The sequence below is a fragment of the Cucumis melo genome, chromosome 11 (genome assembly GCF_025177605.1).
Source record: "Cucumis melo cultivar AY chromosome 11, USDA_Cmelo_AY_1.0, whole genome shotgun sequence".
NCBI lineage: Eukaryota > Viridiplantae > Streptophyta > Magnoliopsida > Cucurbitales > Cucurbitaceae > Cucumis > Cucumis melo.
In genome coordinates, this window is record NC_066867.1 from 32,980,278 (window position 1) to 33,001,615 (window position 21,338).

Sequence of the window (21,338 nt, forward strand, 5' to 3'; positions counted from 1 at the left end):
TATGATTATGTTACTCTTCACGTGGAGGTGTTTTTTCTTCTTAAATCTCATTACAATTGGCTAATTTAGAGACTACTTTTACTTAGTGTTAGTGGATTTTTGTAATATTATTAAATCTTTAGAATTAATATTTGTCGCAGAATAATTTTTTTTTCCGTTATTGACGTTTAAGCTGATTCGAACTAATCAACTTTTTCCATATAAAAAGTGTTATGTAATTGTTTGATAATATTACCGTACAATTTTACGATAAAACATTAGTGTGCGAGATGAAATATTTGAAATATTGAACCTAAAAAACAAGTTAGGGTGAATACTTTTGCATTTAATATATGTAATTTATGTCAATAATGAATTAAATAATTACTATTATTGAGTAACATTTGAATTAAATAATATTTGAAACATTTAATTAATTATACAAATGATAGTTGAATTCATGGTATGGTATTGTGGCTCCATTTAATGAGCTAGGTGAAATATTAACAATATAATGGTTAGTACAACTGACAAGGAAGATGGAAGATGAAAGATGAAAGACGAAAATGCTTGGTAGATATGGATAAATAATTGACACACAATTTACAAAAACAAACTATTTATAAAAATAATTCACTAAAAAATAAAAGGCTCGATTTAACTTGATTTTGCTCTTATTAATGGAGAATTTTACAAGAATGGAGAAATAAATGGCGAATGGAGAATGACGTCTCCGACTCCGCCCGTTGACACTTTTTAATGAAAACATAGAAAAAGAAGACGACAGATCAACGCCGAAAAACTTATTGTAGCTCAATATTGATGATCAACCTGATAATGAGAGTACTTTGTTATGGATTTTAGTGTAAATTAAATTTATTCCTATTGTAAGCTGATGAAGCAGATAGAAATGAAGGTACGATACGTTTGGATTGATTTTATAAATATTTAAAAACATAAAAACGAAACTAAAACTATAAATAAATAAGACAAGAAAGAAAGGAAAATGTTAATTAGAAGTTTGATTGTAATCATTTTTCTAAGTAACAAATGATTAGTATCAAATGGAAGTTTAATCAATCATATAAATTTGGGTTGAAATTCATATTATCAAATCAAATAAGGTTCGTACTTTGTACTAAAAAAAATCAAATAAGGTTTGGGTCAAAATCAACTAAGGGAAAGAAAATAAAAGAAAAAGGAAAAAGAGGAAGAGGTTCACTTCACGTTCAGCTGCCCCCACGGTTTCAACTGCCATCTTATCCGGCGACGGCGAACGTCTACGTGCGGCGGCCTGACATTAGATCTGTGGGTTGAATCCACCTGCTGTAATCGACGAACGACGAACAGTACGCCGGCAACGCCGCTCCTCAGTCGGCCCCCGTTATTTTTCTGTTTCGAGCTACAGCAGTGAACTCTGGCGGACGTTTCGATCCTAGCGATTCATAGTTTAGAGATACTCATATATCGTAAGCTTCAGCAACGCTTTCTCAACTGATCGGTGGCCTTCAAACGACACTCCAGCACTGTGCCGCTCGCGCTCGACCTCTCCCAGCGAACCCGCGGCTTCCATCGGCGGAGACTCCTTCCGGTAGTGGTAATCCCCAACGCCCACGGCTCGATCGACTCTGGATCTGATTACCCCACTTCATTTTGGCGGCAAATCTGTGAGTTGGAAGGATTTTGGACACTGTTCAGCAAGATTAAAAGGCTTTTGAACGAGTTTCGTAGGTATTGTTGATCTAAATTGCTTTTCAAACTCGATTTAAATTTTGATTGATTGGGGTGTAGATGCAGTTTTGGAGGAACGGACTGTTGGTTAACCTTTCTAAGTGCTTTTTGGGTAATCTTACCGCGTTGATTGGACACCAAATGTATTGTTTTTAATTTTAGAATACGTTTTTTAGGTTTTGGGTCAAGATTTTTTGTAAGGAAAAGGACGATTAAGTTGTTTGGAGTTACTTGAGGTATCTGATTCTTCTTTCAGATTGCCCCAGTGCTAGGTTTGATAAATCTACGATTTTTGAAGTTTCTGAGAGTCGAAAGCTTGATGATGCATGATGAATATTATAAACGTAGAAAGTTCATGTTAATAGTTGAACGACGATATGACAATCGTGAAAGTTGTTTCGTGTTGCATCCTACATGGTTTGTTGGCTCAGCTGTGCCACCGGGTTGGTTCAGTGTAAGCATATTTTTCGCTTCCACATTATTACATACACGAGTTATTGAGTCTTATTTGTAAAAGTTGAGTATGAGATCGTTTAAACTGTTCTTATTTTATTCTATATTTAAACTGTTTTCAAGGATTCCTGATTAAAGTTTTTGATTATTTTACTGAAAATAGAAATTATCCTCTCTCAAAGATTTTTAAATGACTTTAACATGCATGTAGTAATGGCCCTCGTTAGTTTTAGTTCAAAAGGTTAGTTGTTACAATTCAAATCCCACGTCTTTGGTTCTTACCAAACATTGAAAATGATTTCAAATTTGAGGCTTCTAAGGTTGCTAATTTTATGTTGACGATTCTCCAGGGACTTCCAAGGGCCCTGTTCTTAAGAATTAGGGAATCATGATTGGAGTTGGGAAGATCAAGCAATATTCTAATGTCCTCGAAAGACCTCTCAGCAAGGGAAAACAGGAGGTTGTACCCTCTCTCTATATACTCGTTCTTTTTCTTGTTAAAAAAAAAAAATCAAACTTCATACCTCACCTCAGTACAGATCATTTTGTTTAAAGTAGAGCTTGTCAGTTCCTTCCTGGATTTTTCCGTTATAACCCCTCAAATTATGTCACTATAATCCCTCAACTGATATAGTTTAACAAAGTTAAAACTTAAGATCTCATCATTTTTAGGCTTTTGACGATTTCAACTTGAGTATTAGTTATTTATTTTTTTTAATAAAAGAAGTTTTATATTAATCTGGAGCTGAATCCTTTGAGCTTGTCATATTAGTTCTTTATTCCCTTTGTCAACAATATTGTGATTAGTTAAGTGAATTTTAGCTACAAATCTACAATATGTTTGTGACTACGTTTAATTTGTTTATTTATAGGTGAGCTTGAGTGCTTTTGCATTCTTGTTCTCCGAACTTGTGCAATACAATCAGACTCAAGTTGACAATATTGCTGAGTTAGAACGAAGGTAATATTTTATCTGAAGCTATATATTCTAACCGACAACCATTCATCGCTATGGTTTTTGTTTTTGTTGGAGGGGGTCAAAAAATTAACAGAGACGTGATTAATATTTCATACATACATGAAGGCTAATGATATAGATTTGAAATTTCTAATGTTCTTTGCATGTCATCTTTATCCTTTTCCTTTTGATATCTTTCTATTTTTTTATCAATAAATAGAGTTTGTATAAACAACCAACTAAAAACAAACTAAAATTTAGTGGGGACAAGATTACCCTTCACCAAAAGTTATAATCAACTAAAAGATCTCTAGTTCAAGCTTATGACAATGATAGGAACATTGCAAAATGATTTTGGAGCACTCTAACTTGAAGGTTTGCATTGTTTTTGGTAACACGAATGAAAAGGATGTTTTAAAGCTTTTTACCCACAAAGGGCTAAAGACTGCATTTGAGCTAAATCCTAGCTTTGTCCTCATCAAATAGAGAATTTAATGAAAATGTCTTCCATCTTCTTTGAAGAATACCAAGCTAACTCAAAAAGTTCACTAGTAAAATTTCAACCATAAGGAACAAATGAAGAGGTGATTAGAGAATTTCTCATCTCTGAAACACATAGGCCCGATTTAAGGAGGAAGATGAAAAGTTTCAATGATGTAGACGCTTGGTGCTTGGGAGGAGATTTTAATATTATGAGATGGGCTCATAAACTTCTCCCGCTTGGAAGACTAACTAAAGGTATGCAGAAGTTCAACAAACTTATTGAAAAATCTGGACTTACGGATGTTCCTCTCTAGTATGCTTGTTTCACATGGTCTTTGGGGGGATGGGGGCATATTAGAGGCTGACATTATTCATTGGCGTTCTTTTGTGTTTCAATTTGTAATATTTGGTTTTGTCACAAGATTTGTAAAATTTGGCTTGAAGCTTCGATTTTTGGGTCTCAATTCCAAGCTTTGATATTCCACCAGCCAAGATTGGAAAACTTTTGTTGATGCCGATTGCAAGGGGGGTTTGTGAGTTGTGGTTATTGATTCTTTTTAGTTCTTTACCAAACAGTTCTGTAGCATGATGGCTTAGAGAAGGTGGACTATAATTTAGTTTATTCTACGGTCATGAAGCCTACTAGGTACAAAAGAAAGCAAAAAAGAAAAAAAAAGAAATCTTTCTAGTTTTCTATTTGGATTTTAGTTCTCCTTTCAAGTTTCTTTTTCCAATTTTATTAGTTTGCTTATAATTCTCCCCAGATAGAGAATTCCCCTCACATATCCTAACTTTTCATCCAATTCTCTCCTTTAGTCCATTGGACTACACTATTTAAATTTGTTCTTGACTTCATTTGAAGTATTTAGGCAGTTAATGCTGCTGTTAAGAGAAAGAACTTAGGTCTTCTTTATAAGGATTAAGCTATATTGACATTCCAATGAGGATGAAGTTGAATCTCAAAACCTTTTAGTTATTTGACAAAATACTTTTTTCATACTCTCTCTCGTACATTCACAAATTTATACGTACAACTTGTAATAAGAATGGCAACGATACTGTTTAGGAATAGTAACATGAATTTTGTCCTTTCTTGTTAAGATTTTTAACTGCACATTAGAATTGTTAACTCAAAGTTTGATGGCTTTGAGGTAAAACTGAATCAGGTTGGAAGATGCGGGCTATGCAGTTGGTGCTCGAGTATTGGAACTTTTTTGTCACCGAGAGAAGGTATTGAGTCTTATGTCAAAAGCTAATTGAGCCTTTCACTTTTTTAATTTGAATCACCACATTTTGGTTTTCCTGCTAATGTTTGTTTTATGTTCTCAGGATTTTATTTTTGGTTTAAAACACATTGATAGATACTCTAATCCTTGGTTCTAGGATGGTAGATTTTCATTTGGATCCGTTTCGTTCTTTTTAATTTACTTTATCATTTAAGTTAATGTTCAAATCTGCTTTATGCTTCTTTGTTCTCACAGGGAAATAGACGGGAGACACGATTATTAGGCATTCTCTCATTTGTACACAGCACAATTTGGAAGGTTTTGTTTGGAAAGGTGAGTACTTGCATTTGATTGCACAATTCGCTCTTAAAGTATGGAGTACGGTAGTTGTTATACTTGCATCTCCTAACTATCAATAGCAAAAAATAAACCTTTCAGGCTGGGTAGCCTAGAGAATTGATAACATGAATTGTATTCGGAGGGTCATTCTTCAGGGCTTTGAAATTGTCGACTTTCTCCCTTGTTGTAAATTGTAATTGATGTAGTTTAAAACCTATTGGTTTAATATCCAACTCCTAAACCAATGCTAGTTTTTGTTTCTAGAACTTGGTCACGAATTTTAAGATTTTTTTCCAAAGTAGACTAGAAAGTAAATGAAAATGCTCGTAAATACGCATAAAACCAGCAGAAAAAACGTAATCATACAAACTCCCACTTTTTCAAAATAATTCCCTTAAACTGTATGGCAGAATGAGTACAAAACATCCACTAAGTTCTGCCTTCATGTTGTCAGGTTGCTGACTCACTTGAGAAAGGCACTGAACATGAAGATGAGTACATGATCAGTGAAAAGGAGCTGCTTGTGAATAGGTAGCTATTGTCTCAGTCGTCATGCTTTCGGTTTTATTTACTTATTTTTTAATTATATCATTATTATTGTTATTGTTTTTATTTTTTATTCACTCAATAACCTTATCATCTACCTTAGATTTATTTCAATTCCAAAAGACATGGGTGCGTTTAACTGCGGAGCTTTTGTTGCTGGCATAGTCAGAGTAAGTGCTGCAAGACCTCTTTGAAATGGATGGTAATCTAGTTTATGTAAGTTCTGATGTGTTTCGTCTTGCTTAAAGGGTGTGCTGGACAATGCTGGATTTCCCGCTGTTGTAACGGCACATTTTGTTCCGGTGGAGGGCCAACAGCGACCACGGACGACTATTTTGATTAAATTTGCAGAAGAGGTAAGTGTTACCCTCGTTGACCTTTCAACTCTACTCTCCAGTCTCCTTTCCTGATTAAGGCTTATCGGAGATCTTTCTTTATTTGTGCCTAGTGGGTGGATACAAAGACGAACACTTGTCCGTATTGACATATGGTTCTTTTATGATTAATACTTACTGGAGTTCTTTTTAATTACTTATTTGGGCTGAGTGGGTGGATACAAGGATGAACACTTTAGATTACGAGTTTGGACACTTGTTAGTACAATAGGTTTATGTACACATTTTTTATACAAAACGAATATGGTGACACTTTTTAGACAACACGTATTAACCACTCAAACATAACAAATAGATGTATAATCGTTTTCTGATGTCTCATTTTTAGGATTTCCTCTCAAATGATTCCATGTTCTCTTTTTTCTCTTGATCCCCTTTCAGGTATTAGCAAGAGAAGCAAGATTAGGTTGATATATGGTTTGAAGTAAGAAGCTTGGGTATTGTTCTTATGCTTTTAGCATTTTGATATTGGAGAATGGTGAATTTCTTTTTGGCCATTGAACAAATAGATAATTTCACCTCATATATCTCTGTTGTGGAGCTGTAAGGAAATTTGTGCTCTTCGATTAATCTGTATAATTGATGGCACCAATTACTTTGTTGCGAGAAAAATGAGCTGTGAAACTATAAGATTTTGAAGTTGTATATGGGCTTCAAATGGTTTATTCAGCATAAATGTGAACCGAACCAAATTCAAAACCTCCCAATTTCTTTTTTCGTTAAATCCATCAGTCATTATCTTGTTATGTCTAAGCTATAAGATTTGGATACAAATTAATTGTTTGAATTGTTTTTTCATTAAGAATCATTGGTACAAAGCCATTTTCAAGATTTCTTGTTATTTACTCGCTACGATACTATGTTGAGTGGGATTGAAATAGGTGTGGTGGTGACTTATAAAACGACGCAGTTATATTTGAGTTTTGATTTTTTGTTCAAGTCATTCTTACAAAAAAAGAAACTTTCAAATTTTGTTCAATTGTCCGATGGATCTTCACGAAACTTCTGAAGAAGTTCGAGCTGAACTTTTAAAAAAGAAGTGAGACAATTTTCTATAACATCGTTGAAAAACTTTATTTCTTTTGATATCAATGATATAAGGTGATTTCTTGCTCTACTTTCTCGATATCGTGTCTATATAAAGTTGTATTGGATCAAATTAAGATTCAAACCATATACAATACTAGTCAATTTTAATCTAACTAGGAAGTAAATTTTAATCCAACTTGGATCTTGTACAAATTTTATTTCTATTTTGCTTTACTTATAATTTATTTTCTAAATACCATGTTGTGTAATTGAATTCTTAAATATTCACTTTGCATTAATAATGATTGTGTATATATAACAATTCAATGTGTAATCACCTTCTTCTAAATAATTATATGCTACTAAAGAAAGGGATCAAAACTCGATTGGAATAACATAAATCAATAAAAAGTTTCCATTGGTCATTCAAATTAAACAAGGAGGTAGACCAACTAGACCAAGAAAACGAAGAAGGTATGTAAGAAGATCATCAAATTTGTTCAAAAAAAGATAAACATGTCGTAATTTTTACTGATAATGAAGAAACTTAGCAAAGAGTCGAATTCCATCCGTGCTAGAATTTTTTTTTATGTAACTCGTGAAGCATTTCTACTATATGATTGATAGTTTGGGCTGAAATTATAACAATGAGGGATGTTATACCAATTCAGGTTGCTTTCTCAAGGAATAAAAACTATATCTTATAAACAAACTTTACAAATACTAATGTTTCGTAACGTAACACATTTGCATTTCACTCTCTAAGTCTCTTCTAATATTCTCCTCTTTCTCCTCACCTACGATCTCCTCTCTCCGCAAATACATCCACGCGATTACCATAAACGCCGGCGAGTTTCCGGAGCGAAGAGCCAATTCGTACTCCTGTCCGTTGCACTTCAAAACACTTTCAACGCTCTCAGATTTGAAAACTCACACTAGCCTGAAGCGAAATAAGTAGTAATGATGATCTTTTTGGGACTTAAATTAGCAGATAACCAATCTATAAATCTCGTCAATCTGGTATGTTAGTACCTATTAGCTTGATTCGGTTGAGAGGTTAGTTTAATTACTTTTTGAGATTCTGCTTCCGCTATTAACTTTGGATTTTGGTTTAGCAATTGCGGTTTCTCACTTGTCGATCTTGTGTCTTGTATATATTCTGCTTGATTTGATTATATGTATTATTGTAATTATGAGTTGTTTGTTTGGTTACTGTTTGACTAATTATAAACATGTTGAATTGATGAACTAACTCGTTGAAGTTTCTGATGAGATTATCTGTGATTGATATGAGTTGTGATGTATGTATCGGTCATTGGATTATACTTGTTTATGGAGTATAACTTACTGGAAGAATTTTACTAATGTGTCTTGAGGTTCCAAGATGCTGGTTACCTTGACATTTGACTAATCAAACTAAAGTCTAGAGACTTAATCGTTTCTTTTATGAAAGTTTAGCAACTAAATGTGATTTTGAACACCAATGTTATTGTAAGCGTCTGTTTTGAACAATTCATATTTGATGGTTTTTGTTTCAACGTTATATGTCTGTCTGTATTTTTGTCTTCAAGATTTTTATATTCTTTTCATGCATTATCAGATTGATTGGAGCAACGAGAAGAAAGAAAACAGAAGAAGTTGGTGGAAATGCCAAAGTCAAGCTTGGTAAAGATGTTTCTAGGAAGAGAGACAAGCTTTCAGTGTCAGAAATGCTTGCTAGTATGGGTCATAAACCAGATAAACCGAGAAAGGGATCTTCATCTTTGAGCAGTGGTGCTAAACCTCGAGCAAAAGCTCCAAAAAAAGTTGCATCTTACACTGATGGCATTGATATCCCTCCCTCAGATGAAGAAGAAGAAATTGTGTCTGAGGAGGAACAACAGAGTATTGGTTCCCAGAAACGGCTACCTTGGCAAGACAAGGCTGAGGTGAAACCTCTAGAGGTTGTTGCAAGTGACAAAGAGTTAAAAAAACCATGCTGCCGAACAGGCCCAGACGGAAGGCTCTAAAAGATGATCATGATGCTTTCACTGTTGTAATTGGTAGCGAGCCTCAATTCTTGATGGTAATGATGAAGCTGATGCAAATGTTATAGACATAACAATTGAGAATTTTTCTGTTTCAGCTAGAGGGAAAGAGCTTTTAAAAAATGTATCGGTGAAGAGATCTCATGGGAGGAAGATACCGGTTCCTAAAAATATTGATGTTCTCTTGGTTGAACAAGAAGTGGTTGGTGATGGTAGAATTGCGCTTCAAGGCTCAAGCTTCTAAATTCTTGGTGGACTTGTTTTACCAAGGATATGCAGGCACGACTCACCCATTCGTTTAGTGGTGGATGGAGGATGAGAATTTCATTGGCTCGGGCTCTTTTTGTTCAACCAATCATTTACATCTCAGCGCTGTTCTTTGGTTGGAGGAGTATTTCCGTCGGTGGAAGAAAACTCTCGTTGTCGTGTCACACGATCGAGATTTCCTCAGCACTGATTGCAACGAGATTATTCACTTCATGACTTTTTGCTTCATTTTTATCGTGGAAATTTCGATGATTTCGAAAGTGGGTACGAGCAACGTGGGAAAGAAATGAACAAGAAGTTTGAGATATATGATAAGGAGGTAGAAGCTGCTAAGAGAGATCTGGAAGCAGAGCTCAACAAGAGAAGGTGAAAGACCGAGCAAAGTTTGCTGCTCTGCTAAGGAAGCCTAAAAAAACAAGTCGAAGGTAAAGGTTGATGAGGACGATCCCTTACCCGAGGCCCCCAGAAAATGGAGAGATTACAGTATAGAGTTCCACTTCCCTGAACCCACAGAGCTCACCCCACCATTATTACAATTGATTGAATTCAATTTCAGTTATCCAAATAGGAAAGGTTTTAGACTTTCTGAAGTCGATGTAGGCATTGACATGGGAACACGTGTTGCTATTGTCGGACCGAATGGAGCAGGAAAATCAACTCTTTTGAATCTGCTAGCAGGTGATCTCGTTCCAACTTCCAACAGAAGGGGAAGTACGCAGGAGTCAAAAGTTGAGAATTGGGAGGTAGTCGCAACATTTTGTAGACCTTCTATCAATGGAGGAAACACCAGTTCAGTGTCTTCTTCGTCTTTATCCCGATCAAGACGGTCTAAGCAAACAGGAAGCTGTTCGTGCTAAGTTAGGCAAATTCGGACTCCCTAGTCACAATATCACCTCACCCAAATTGCTAAATTATCTGGAGGACGGAAAGCCACAGTTGTTTTTACATCAATTCCCATGTCAAAGCCTCACATATTACTGCTTGATGAACCTACAAATCACTTAGATGTGCAACGTACTGATGCATTAGCAGATGCCTTAGATGAATTCAGTGGTGGAGTCGTTTGGTTAGCCATGATTCAAGACTCATATCAAGTGTGTGTGAGGATGAAGAAAAAAGTGAAATTTGGGTGGGTTGAAAACTTGAAATGGTAGCGTAGAATCATTCCTCGGAACTTTTGCGAAATACAAGGAAAAACTACAAATGGAGATTAAAGCTGAGGTTGATGATTAGAAGAAGATTTGAAGCATTCTCAAAGGAAGGTGCCAAATTTTCAAGTAATACTAAAACCTTTCTACTTAAATCTTTTTTGGTCTTTTAGCACTAATTTTATTACCTCATAACTGTTATAAAAGTTTCCATTCACCATTCACTCTATTGTTACTCCGGCGAGTTTAATGATGTGTTTGAGGGTGATTTAGGTAGAATAATTCGAAGTTTTGAAATGGATATAAGTAATTATAAAAAAAAATGTTATCCTTTTTTGGGTTTGACAAAAGATATTTGAATTAAATTTGGCTTTTGATCTTGGTAGAGTTTTTAATTAATATTTAATTTTCAAATTTATCCCTTAAATCTTAGATTCATTTTATATATGTCTATCTATTACTCACCTAATCAAGTCTTTCTTCTCATTTTTATAAGTGGAATGAATCAATTTTTTTTTATAAATGTATTCCATATTAACTTCTTTTTAAAAATAGTAATTAATTCTCTTACCATTTGAAAATTGATCTATAACAAACATAACATATCTTTTTAAACTATTATTTAAAATTTAAAATTATCAAAAAAAAAAAACTCATTACATTGTATTTGAAAATGCTAAAGAAAATCTATATTAATCTTTTTATTTATTTACCGAATATTATAACCTATTGTTTTAAGTTAAAATTTGTTATTTTAATTTAACATTAGAAAGACGATTCATCCTTGAAGCAATTTATAAGGAGAGTCGTTATGGATGACATAAAATAATTAAACTTTCAAACTATGATTTTTTTTTTAATTCTATGGATTTTGTATATCGTAAATAGTTTAAATATTTTACTATTTTTTAAAATATTTTATTTTGAAATCTATTTTTTAGAAAAAGTGACCGTAATTTTAAAATTATAATTAGAAAAACATACGTTTTTAGGTGTTCAGCAGGTATCCAATAGAACAATGCCACGTATGCCGTAAAACGTGGCGGCGTCCAATAATAGTCTGACTGTGACGCAAAATCCGGGAACCATATCAATGCGAGCCATTAAGGCGAACTATTTAATCCCCAAATTTGCAAATCGAAGAATCAAAGTCAACATTCAATCTCTTTCGATCAGAGTGGTGACCGGAGAGAAGACTAGCCGGCCGGCCAGGAGGAGGATCGATTCGCTGCAATTCTTCTTCATCTCTCCGGCTACCCAATTTCTTACGAAATCATGGTAATTTTCCTTCTCAAATTGTAATTGTGATGGATTATTGTTCTAGGTTCTAGATCTCCTATTCGTGTTATTCGTCTTTATCTAGAGTTGGATCTTGTAATTATCTAGATTAGCACTTGTTGATTTTGGATCCTTTTTCTGTTTTCTTTGCCGAGGATTCAATCTGAATCTGTTCTGTTTCCCCTTTATAGGGTTTTTTTTCTTCTTCTCCGGTTTGGCTTTTGGTTAATTGCCTAAGGTTGAATCTCACTACCGGAATTAAGTGGTTAAAATGTTTGTATCTTGGTCTTTAGACATTGTATTATGTGAGTAATTTGGATTGCCCAAGTCTCTTGATTCGAAAGGCTCTTTAGTTCGCCTAGATCTCCAGATGAAACCTACCGGAGAAGATTGAGCAAAACGTTGTTTACAAGCGGGAACATTTTTTATAGTGAAGAGAAATATTCGGCATTCGAATGGTTGAATATTGTTTCCTTGTTTGAATTTAAGTTGTGGGAAAAGGAAATCACGCTTGGCCGCTAATCTAAGTTGAGGATTGTTTTCACATGTTTCACTTTTTAAATTTAGATCATGTTAAACTGAGATTTTTGGTTGGAAAATGGCAAGGGCATTATTTTTAAGGTAGAAAATCTTGAGCTTCGTGATGATATCGTTTGGTTTTGAATTCTTAGTGTTACTCAAATGAGACTATATATTATATTTAATCTCGATATCTTGAGCTGCCTTTCTGAACAATAGTTGATGAACCTAACCTTTTGTAGACAACATCAAGGCGTCTTGCGGACCGAAAGGTGGGGAAGTTTGAGAGGAATATCACAAAGAGGGGGTCTGTTCCAGAGACCTCCGTTAAGAAGGGGAAGGAGTATCCTGTTGGGCCCCTGCTGCTTGGATTCTTCATATTTGTTGTCATCGGATCATGTAAGTCTAATCCTTTGTAGTATCTATATCATTTTAGTTTTTGCTTTATCTGATAGATAATTGTTGTGGCTAACCAAGTAAAGTATACAAGTCTTAGTTCTAGGTAAAGCATGGAACCAAGGACACAAGATAGTATATACTATATAATAAAAATAAGTTCTCTTTATATATTTTCACTTAGGCCATATATACAAAGTTAGAGTAGACCTTTATCCCCACTCATTCAATTTATTGATGGTGCATTCGGTAAGCTTTGTCGGTATCCATCTCTTGAGCCGACAAAAATGTCGATCTTTCTCCCAACTCTCATGTGATTCATCTTTCTCCTCGTCTCTTCTGCACATATTATGCTTTTAAGTGCAATCTTGTTCCTCAGCGTAGCTTCCTAAATCTGGGTAGATCCTTTACTTACATTTTAGGTGGTTTAAACCTCGTCGTGTTAGAACAACCTTCATTACTTGTTTTACTATGGCTATACACTGTTAACAATAATCACCGGATTTCAATTTGAATATCTTATTAGGATACAACCTAGCAACAATATATGATAGCCACATTTGAGAAGGGTTACTTTCCCTCAAATTCCCACCATGAAAATTCTTACCAAAATGATTCATCCCAAGTCCCCAACACACTTTACTTATATAACCAATGCCCTTTTATGCCCTTACTATTATCGTATCTCTAATTAGATTTGGGACTCTCACGATCCTAACAACGTGCGAACTTGCTGTGTCTTTAGAGTCTCTATTGTATCCAAAGAATCACACACACACACACACACACACACACACACACACACACACACATATATATATATATTTTTTCTGATCTTTGTTTATTCAACAGCTCTCTTCCAGATAATCAGGACAGCAACAGGCGGAGGCATGGCTTGATTTGATTTGATACGATATATAATCCTCTGATTTTGAGATATGATGGTGTTATTATTACACATTACGTTGTGTCTTCTCTTTTCTAAGGCAGAAAGATGAACACAAAGGAAATGTTTTTATTATTTTTTTTTATTTTTCGCTTTTAAATGGAATTGATTCCGCAGTTGTTCCTTCTTCTTGTGGGAGATTTCAAGATTTTTGACAATAGTATTGTTACCCTTTCTCTCTTTCTGCTTTCACATATCTTGTAACCATCGACTTTGTTGTCAACCTTAGAAGAAAAAAAAAAAGGAAAAAAAAGGTACATTTCAACTTAAATTATGTACGACCAGAATTTGAATTCTACCTTAAAGAAAAACGGTGGCGTTCACATATTGTTTTTCTTAGAAATATCAGTATTGTAGGGTTTTCTTTCTTTCTTTTTTCATTAACCACCATCACCACCCTTTCCAATAAGAGCACAGGGTGAAGAGTCTGGAATAATAGTACAAAGAACCTTAATCACATCTTTAGAGCTAGAAGAAGAATTTAAAAGGAAAAGAACCTATGAGCCATATCATTTGTGGAAAACATGCACCACAACCAATGCCAAATAACATGTCAGGAACATGAGCTACAACAATCTCTCCTCAACAAAATCGCTAAACCCTGAACCTTATGCAAGATAGCATTTATAAGGAAGAGCACAATCCGACCCACAAGAATCTTTAGACCTCTGAAGGATGAATCTAATAATTGATTTTAGAGCTTAATGCTCGAGACATCGGAATCCTTTTAACAAAGAAATGAAAAAAAAAATAATAATAGGAATGCTTTCTAACGGACTAGATATCCTGCAATGCTAAAAATGAAAAATACACGATTAAATGTTTAAGTAAATAATTGACTTGTAAAACAAAAAAAAATCATGTTATATTTATAAACTTGAAGTTAAAAGATTTGACACATCATGTACAGAATGTGTACAAGGACAATTAACCTATTTTAGGTCAAAAGCCATCTTCAAGTCCTTGAAAGAATCGCTATAAAGTTAAAACCACTATTTTTCAACAAAGACACCCAGAAAAGGAGACTTTTCCATCATTCCATCCGAAATAATTGACCCAAAAGAAGGAACTTCTACAGTTTCCTTTCTGTTTAGAAAAAAGAAGAAAGAAAGGGTTGAAAAACATAGTAGTAGTTTTGCTTTGGAAGCTAATATATTATACAATTCCGAGCCCACAAAAAAAAGAGAGGAAATTTTTAAAATTGTCTTTTTGACATTTTAAGTTGTTTTGTACAATAGGTTTTTACACCAGAATCGTCACAAAAGTCTAATTTGGGGAAAATCTAAATTAACTGATGAAATACAAAAAGGAAAACTAGAAGATCGGAAAAATCAGCACCAAAAAAAGGGTTGCGTGGAACGAAATTCTTACAAGTTAACAAGCTTTGCCCAATGAGAGGAGAAGTTGTCACCCGGAAGATGTCAGCTAAGTCAAGCGACTGCAGTCGGGCAAGGGTAAAATGCAGTGCCTGATGTTATCCATTGTCGCTTCCTCCCACGAGGCACCCCAGGAACTTTCGACCATTCCTTGCTCGTCACGTCGTACGTAACCAATCTGTTTGTTTGCCTCGATCTCAAGGATAGCATGAGCAACCCCTTGTTTCCCAAGCAATTCATTCTAACGTGCTTTCCATAAAACTCCAAGCACCATATGTTTGGCATTCTGTCAACCTCCTTCCATAAGAGAGTCATCTTCTGCAGCTCCCATATGCACACGCATGTGGCTGCGTTTTTCGTCAACAACCCCACGAGCATGATCCGTCCTCCGTACTCTGCAAGCGTATGGTCTGTCAGATGTAGCGGGGTGGGAACTATAAACTGCTTCCAAACCCCAGTGACCATGTTGTAGGACACAATCCCTTCAGGGTCCGAACGCATGAAGTAAAGTGTGCTGTCAATGGAGACAGCTTGTGAGCGGAAATTCAGGGATAATGGAAGCTTAATACTCGAGGGCATGCTACCGGGGTGGATCCATGAGTTTTTTACAGAATCATAAATCTCATACTCTCCATCACAGCCAAGGCATAAGATATTGTAGCCCCCATTCGTCGAACTCCCATTTAGAGTCATCCCTACTGCAACACGAGACCACACTTCAACCGATCTAGCTGGCAACACTTTAAGAGATTGAGTCAGAGGATTGCATACATAGAAGTTCCTATGACTGAAATCAAGCAAGCATACAAGGCCTCCAGCAGAAGCAACCGGAAGGACAAGTGATTTAATAGGCTGAGATGAAATGGATGGATGGTGCCATTTCTTCAGAGAAGGATCATATATGGCTCCGGAACTAACCATGTCGTGAGTAATGGTGTAGAACCAAGGGATGGTTTGTGGGACTTGCGCACAGTAAAAAGAGAAACTTTCGGAGTTTAGCAGTGAGTTCCATTTCTGGCAAACAGCACGAAACCGGAAGAATGTGGCTATGGGAAGTCTAGCAATGACAGCTTCAAAGAGGTCTTCTGGGAAATCTTTCCAGATTTCTTCTTCCATCACCTCGGTTGTTGCTGCTGATCCTAACAATTTTCCTCGGTTCCGCTCCTTTCTTGGCTTTTTCAAAGGTGGAAGCATGCAAGTTTCTGTCATCTTACAATTGTCTGATCTACCAGCCACCAATACAAGACCGTAATAATCATCTGTAGAGTTGTCATCAATATCTTTGAAGCACCACCTGTGCAATAGTCGAACTGAAGATGGTCATAAACTAGTCGAGACAAGGGTTCCCAACAACCGTCATATGATCATATAAAACATGAAAAGTTTCAAGAGAATCCAAGAATGCAAAAGCGAGAAAAATACTTCCCAATCATAACCTTCTAATGTTCAATTGTTCCTTGAGGATCAGATTCATAGAATTTTAAGATAAAGCATTTTCGCAGCAATTGACAAGACAGTTGAATTGCAATATATAATAGTATTACTTCATCACTGGATATTCGCAACCAACTTCCAAACATATTCCCAAGCATTGATTATATGTCAATTGTTGCATAACAAAATATCTACCCTAATAAGATTAAGACCACACAAAAAGCACATCCTTTAAATTAGTAGAAGAACTCTCAGCCCTAATGAATTTGCAGTTACACACATTTAAATGTTGGAACACAAAGAAGCCATCCAAGTAATTTCTTTCTCAGAGTTTTCGTCCCTTCTTTATCTCACTCATTCTACAGATATTCTACAGATCTGCATTGTTAAAATTTCGTCCAATCTAACCAAACGAAACAAAAAATCGAGCCAAGCTCAAACAAAAGCCATGATTAGTGCAAGTTGGGGGGACTACTAGAAATTTAGAAAACCCTACTTAATAAAAGTGTCCTAGTTAAAACCAGACACCACTTTTGCCTGTACGGAACTTTCATTTTGATGAAGAGCCAAGGCAAATGACAGGAAAATGATAATTTTATTTACAAAAGAAGGCACATTAGCAATATATACAATCCAGCTCCACGTCTCATTCATATGGATACTTCAAATGTATTATATAAACATAACTGATAACAAGATGAAAGAGACTTCAGGATAAGAAACAATTTCATTAATTAACTGAAATATCCAAAGAGTAACAAAAGAATTATTAAAAAAACATATAAATCACAACACATAAATGAGAAAAAAGAGCCAAAAATAATAAAAAATTCTGCTTTGCTTAAATAAAGCAACAATCATCATAAGAACCTCTGTTAGCAACTCAGGAACAAGTAGATCAAACCAAAGGTAAATTAAGACTAAAAGAGGAAAAGACTAACTACTACATGTACGACCAACATTCTTGATGAATAGAACATAAAATAAATAGCAAACTAGTGGTTTCAAGACACTTACAAAAAATGTCAAAACTATGTGAAATAAATGACATCATGAATAAATTCTCAACATGTGCATTTTCAATTAGTCTAAAAGTTTTCTTAGGTACATCAGATTAGGCCTTGATTCAAGTAGTTTTGCAATAGAGTGATTGATTAAGTTCAGGAACCTCTCTCCAAAATAATCCAGCTGCCGCTCATTCGATTTTTCACTGACCTAGGCTTGATATAACCAATCCACGTTTCACAATTCAACTATGTCTCCAAACAACTTGGATCTTACTGCGGCACCTCCTCCAGTTTTCAATGCCATTTTTAAAAGTGCTGATGTGCAATTTCACCCACCATCAATCGTCTGGGCCATACCCCTTCTAAAAGAGTCATTGAAATCACTAATGCAGACTAACCTAAGCAATATATAGTATGTATTTTACCATCGAGAGTGTAATGATCAGTCCCACAGTGATTCCAGTCTGATTACTGTAGATGAATGATCCCCTACTCAAGGAAGGTTGAATCAATCACCACGCTTTTTGGTGTTCTTGACTAAGCCACCAATATGCAATTATAGAAACTATATTAGGTTTATTTATGCCCCAAGTAGTTTTTTTTCAAAAGAAAAACCGATTCAAGGTAATGAATGAAACAATCAAAATCAACAAACTGAAATTAGGTGGTTACATGATAATTACTAAACCTTCTAGATTTTCCTTCAGCACAGTTCTGACTTCTTGGATTCCTTCAACCCTTTTTGAGACCCTGCCTTTCTCTGCTCAGTTTTCTCCTTTTTCTCCTCTTCATAAAACGTGGCTACCCGTAACAAATTCAAAGTTACCACTCCTCTTTCCACTCGATATGAGTTGGTTATCAACAAAACCAGCGAAGTTGAAGGAAACAGTAGAATTATGCAATCACATATTATACATTACAACAAAACGCGTAAAGTTACCATACTCACATCACTAAATTAAAACAATCCAAACTCCAGATTCAAGAAAACGAAATTCCAATCCGAATTCAACCTCACCACATTCACAAGCGATCCTCGATTCCTCAATAACACTTCCAAAACTCAAATTCAAAAGAAGAGAATGAAAATTTCACCAAAATCGAAAATTACATTACGCAACAGAGACAATAACAAAAAACTTACAGTAAACACAGCTCACAGCTGAAAAACACAATCAAACAAACAAAAAAAAAAAACGAGAAAGCAACACATAAGCAAAAACGCCAAGAGCTAAATCACACGAATTAAACAAGCGAAAAACACATCCGACAAAATACGTACTAAAAAACGTTAGTAGAAGCAACTAAACATCGCATTTAGGAAACCGATAGTAGAGAAAGAAAGAAGAGAGAGATCGGAGGAAGATGAAATAAACGCGTTAAGATAGATGGAAACCTCTGGTGAGATGAAGCTAGGGTGAGAGCCAGTGGCTGCGGCGGTTGTGGCGGCGGTGGCGGCGGTGGTGGTGGAGGAGGATGAGAGTGGTAGAATTGCAAGAACTCTTGAAGCTGACCGATGAGCTGCCTAAGCATGGCCAGGCCTTCCATGCCCAGAGAGCTCCCCTCTCTCTCTCTCTCTCTCTTCACTTTCTTCCTACCTTTCTCTCTCTTCTTTCTTATTTCTTTTTCTCTCTCTCTCTCTCTCCAAATTAATCTCTTTTTTCTTCAGTATTTGATCTACGAATCAGTTATTGCCACGTCATCCGGTCTCCCGAATTTCTCATGAATGTAATGAACCCGCACGCATCTTTCATTTTCTTCCCCCTTCCTTAACTAAATTCATTTTATTTTCTCTCCATGCCTTTTTTGTTTTCTTTCTTCCTATTTTACCCTTCCCCTTTTCTTCTTCTTACTCTGCGGTTCGGTTTAACCAAAAGTACCTAACCGTTTTTTTATTTCTTTTTTGCTTTTTCAGCATTATTATCAAATTAATTGGAACAAGTTTTATTTTATTTTTATTTTTTTTTCCACAAATGCAGTTGTTTTTTTAAGTACGTTAGACTAAACCGAAACTATCCAGACAACAAAACAATAAAGAAGAGTTGAATTCATTAAGGGGAGGATCATTTTCGAGCTATGTAATACAAAACTTAAATCTACGAGAATGGAATGTTAACTAATGCGCAATAAAGTTACTCCTATTACTAAAAACACAAAGGACAAAATCATAGATGTGACAATATCGGATGACATCAATAGAATCCTAAATCTCGTTTGCAAGTATAGTATTTTCAACCATAAGATTTCATTTAATTTTTTAATCAGTTTCAACCCTACAACGATGTAATATCAACTTCAAGAGCTTTTGATACACCATGAACATAACCTTGGCCTTAGAGATGTTCTTGAGTCTGGACGAGGCAAAGGGATGGTTTTTCTATCGCCATTATTGTTACTCGTTTGATTCTCTATCCTCACGAAATTTAATTCCCACGAGGAATTCAAAGTTTAGTTTCAAGGATTTTAGTTTCGATATGAAATGTTCATAGATTTTCCCTCTTCAAGTTTTGACAGATGATTTCTCGATTCCCATTAATTTGATTACATTCCATCCTCTCAACACAAACATTTATTAGAAATATGTGCATGGGATTGTTTAATATAAATTTACCGAAACCCCTTTTTTTGTCATATTCTATCAAACAAGACCCTAAAATTTACTATATACTCAAACTTCTCTTAGATATAATCATATGTAAGTCACATGGACTTGGGTTAAATCACATCCTAATGATCCAAAAGAGAGAAAAAAAAAACTCGTTGATCCCTCAATTTTAAGCTAGAGTCACGCATCAATCATCAAAAGGTAACCTACTAAATACCAACATAGTCAAAACGCAAATCATTCTTCATCATAATTCCAACTCACTCATTATACAACCCTCGCATACCTACCATTTCGGTTATACTCGTTTTGACCATCTTTGTTGAAGACTTAAGGTTGAAGGCTTACTCCTCCATTTTCTCACTAAAAAAAAACCAATAAATATATACACACACCGACCGGCGGTTGGAGTAGACCGGACGAAGGAAGAAGAAAAAGAAAAGGGTAGAAAAGTGAAAATGGGGGAATAATGAATGATGCAGATTCCTGAAGTGGGGGGGGCAGAAAGGTAAAATCACTCAGAAAGCAAAAATAGAAAAAAGAAAAAAGAAAAAAGTGGAATAACTCGTATCCACGTGTGTGTGAGGAGAGAAAGGATTGGATGGTGAAGAAGACGGGAGGGGAAAATAGGGCCCACGGTATGTCGAAGATGAACGGCCGAGATGAAATGAATCAAAAAAATTTAAAAAAAAAGGGTCACACGGTATGATTGACCGACCCCGTTTATTTAATATTTAATCTTTTTGGGGAAAATTTTGAGAAATGATGGTTTTGTTAAAATTACGGAAGTACCAAACGAGCTTCACGGACCCCGTCCCCGTCCCCTTCCCCCCCTTCCTTTTCTATTTTTATTTGATTTCTACTCATTTCTCATTATGCTCATTATTACCCCCTCCTCCAATTATTATTTTTTCTTTTTCTTTTTCTTTTTCTTTTTTCCTTTTTCTTTAAATTAAATTCACCCTACTCATTTCATTTACACCTTTTTTTTCCTTTTATTTGCCAATTTTTAAATTAATTTTATCCTCTTTTTTTCTTTTCTTTCCAATTTTTTAACCATGAGTGGCTTACCATTAAAACTTTTAAATACAACGATAAAATGATGGAATTAGTATAACTATTATCGTTGTTGCAGTTTAAAAGGAAAATTAAAAAAAAAAAAACTAGAAAATCAAGAGGGTAATCGTTGAAGTATG

The 21,338-nt window shown here is 35.2% G+C and overlaps 3 protein-coding genes, 1 long non-coding RNA gene and 1 pseudogene across 8 annotated transcripts; 3 read left to right on the top strand and 2 right to left on the bottom strand.

Annotated features, from left to right (window-relative positions):
• The first annotated feature begins 1,112 nt into the window (after positions 1 to 1,112).
• LOC103498948 (uncharacterized) lies at positions 1,113 to 6,817 on the top strand. The gene is made up of 9 exons (XM_008461780.3): positions 1,113 to 1,710; positions 2,514 to 2,623; positions 3,036 to 3,124; positions 4,771 to 4,834; positions 5,086 to 5,163; positions 5,624 to 5,700; positions 5,819 to 5,885; positions 5,964 to 6,071; positions 6,492 to 6,817. The coding sequence occupies exons 2-9, from the start codon at positions 2,552 to 2,554 to the stop codon at positions 6,519 to 6,521; spliced, it is 585 nt and encodes a 194-aa protein (XP_008460002.1). The 5' UTR covers positions 1,113 to 1,710; positions 2,514 to 2,551; the 3' UTR covers positions 6,522 to 6,817.
• Positions 6,818 to 8,205: 1,388 nt separating this feature from the next.
• LOC107991691 (ABC transporter F family member 4-like) lies at positions 8,206 to 10,956 on the top strand (annotated as a pseudogene).
• LOC103498952 (uncharacterized) lies at positions 10,563 to 13,900 on the top strand. Its single transcript, XM_051092099.1, has 4 exons — positions 10,563 to 10,710; positions 11,574 to 11,859; positions 12,621 to 12,777; positions 13,627 to 13,900. Exons 2-4 carry the CDS (start codon positions 11,857 to 11,859, stop codon positions 13,671 to 13,673), a joined length of 207 nt encoding a protein of 68 aa, XP_050948056.1. The 5' UTR covers positions 10,563 to 10,710; positions 11,574 to 11,856; the 3' UTR covers positions 13,674 to 13,900.
• Positions 12,915 to 19,168, bottom strand: LOC103498950 (F-box only protein 6). Of its 4 annotated transcripts, none has more exons than XR_001763909.2 (3): positions 18,934 to 19,167; positions 15,092 to 16,390; positions 12,915 to 13,944 (listed from the first exon to the last, which is right to left on the bottom strand). XR_001763909.2 is itself a non-coding variant. In XM_051092097.1 (2 exons), exons 1-2 carry the CDS (start codon positions 19,083 to 19,085, stop codon positions 15,151 to 15,153), a joined length of 1,392 nt encoding a protein of 463 aa, XP_050948054.1. In that variant the 5' UTR covers positions 19,086 to 19,168; the 3' UTR covers positions 14,913 to 15,150. The 4 variants fall into 4 exon arrangements, 1 of the variants encoding a protein (XP_050948054.1); XR_001763907.2 differs by lacking the exon at positions 12,915 to 13,944 and adding an exon at positions 14,066 to 14,321; XR_001763908.2 differs by lacking the exon at positions 12,915 to 13,944 and adding an exon at positions 14,066 to 14,327.
• LOC127151763 (uncharacterized) lies at positions 17,554 to 18,334 on the bottom strand. 2 transcript variants are annotated; one of them, XR_007824953.1, is made up of 2 exons: positions 18,226 to 18,334; positions 17,554 to 18,074 (listed from the first exon to the last, which is right to left on the bottom strand). It is a non-coding gene; the product is annotated as an uncharacterized LOC127151763 (long non-coding RNA). The 2 variants fall into 2 exon arrangements; XR_007824954.1 differs by having other exon boundaries at positions 18,210 to 18,238.
• Positions 19,169 to 21,338: the final 2,170 nt, after the last annotated feature.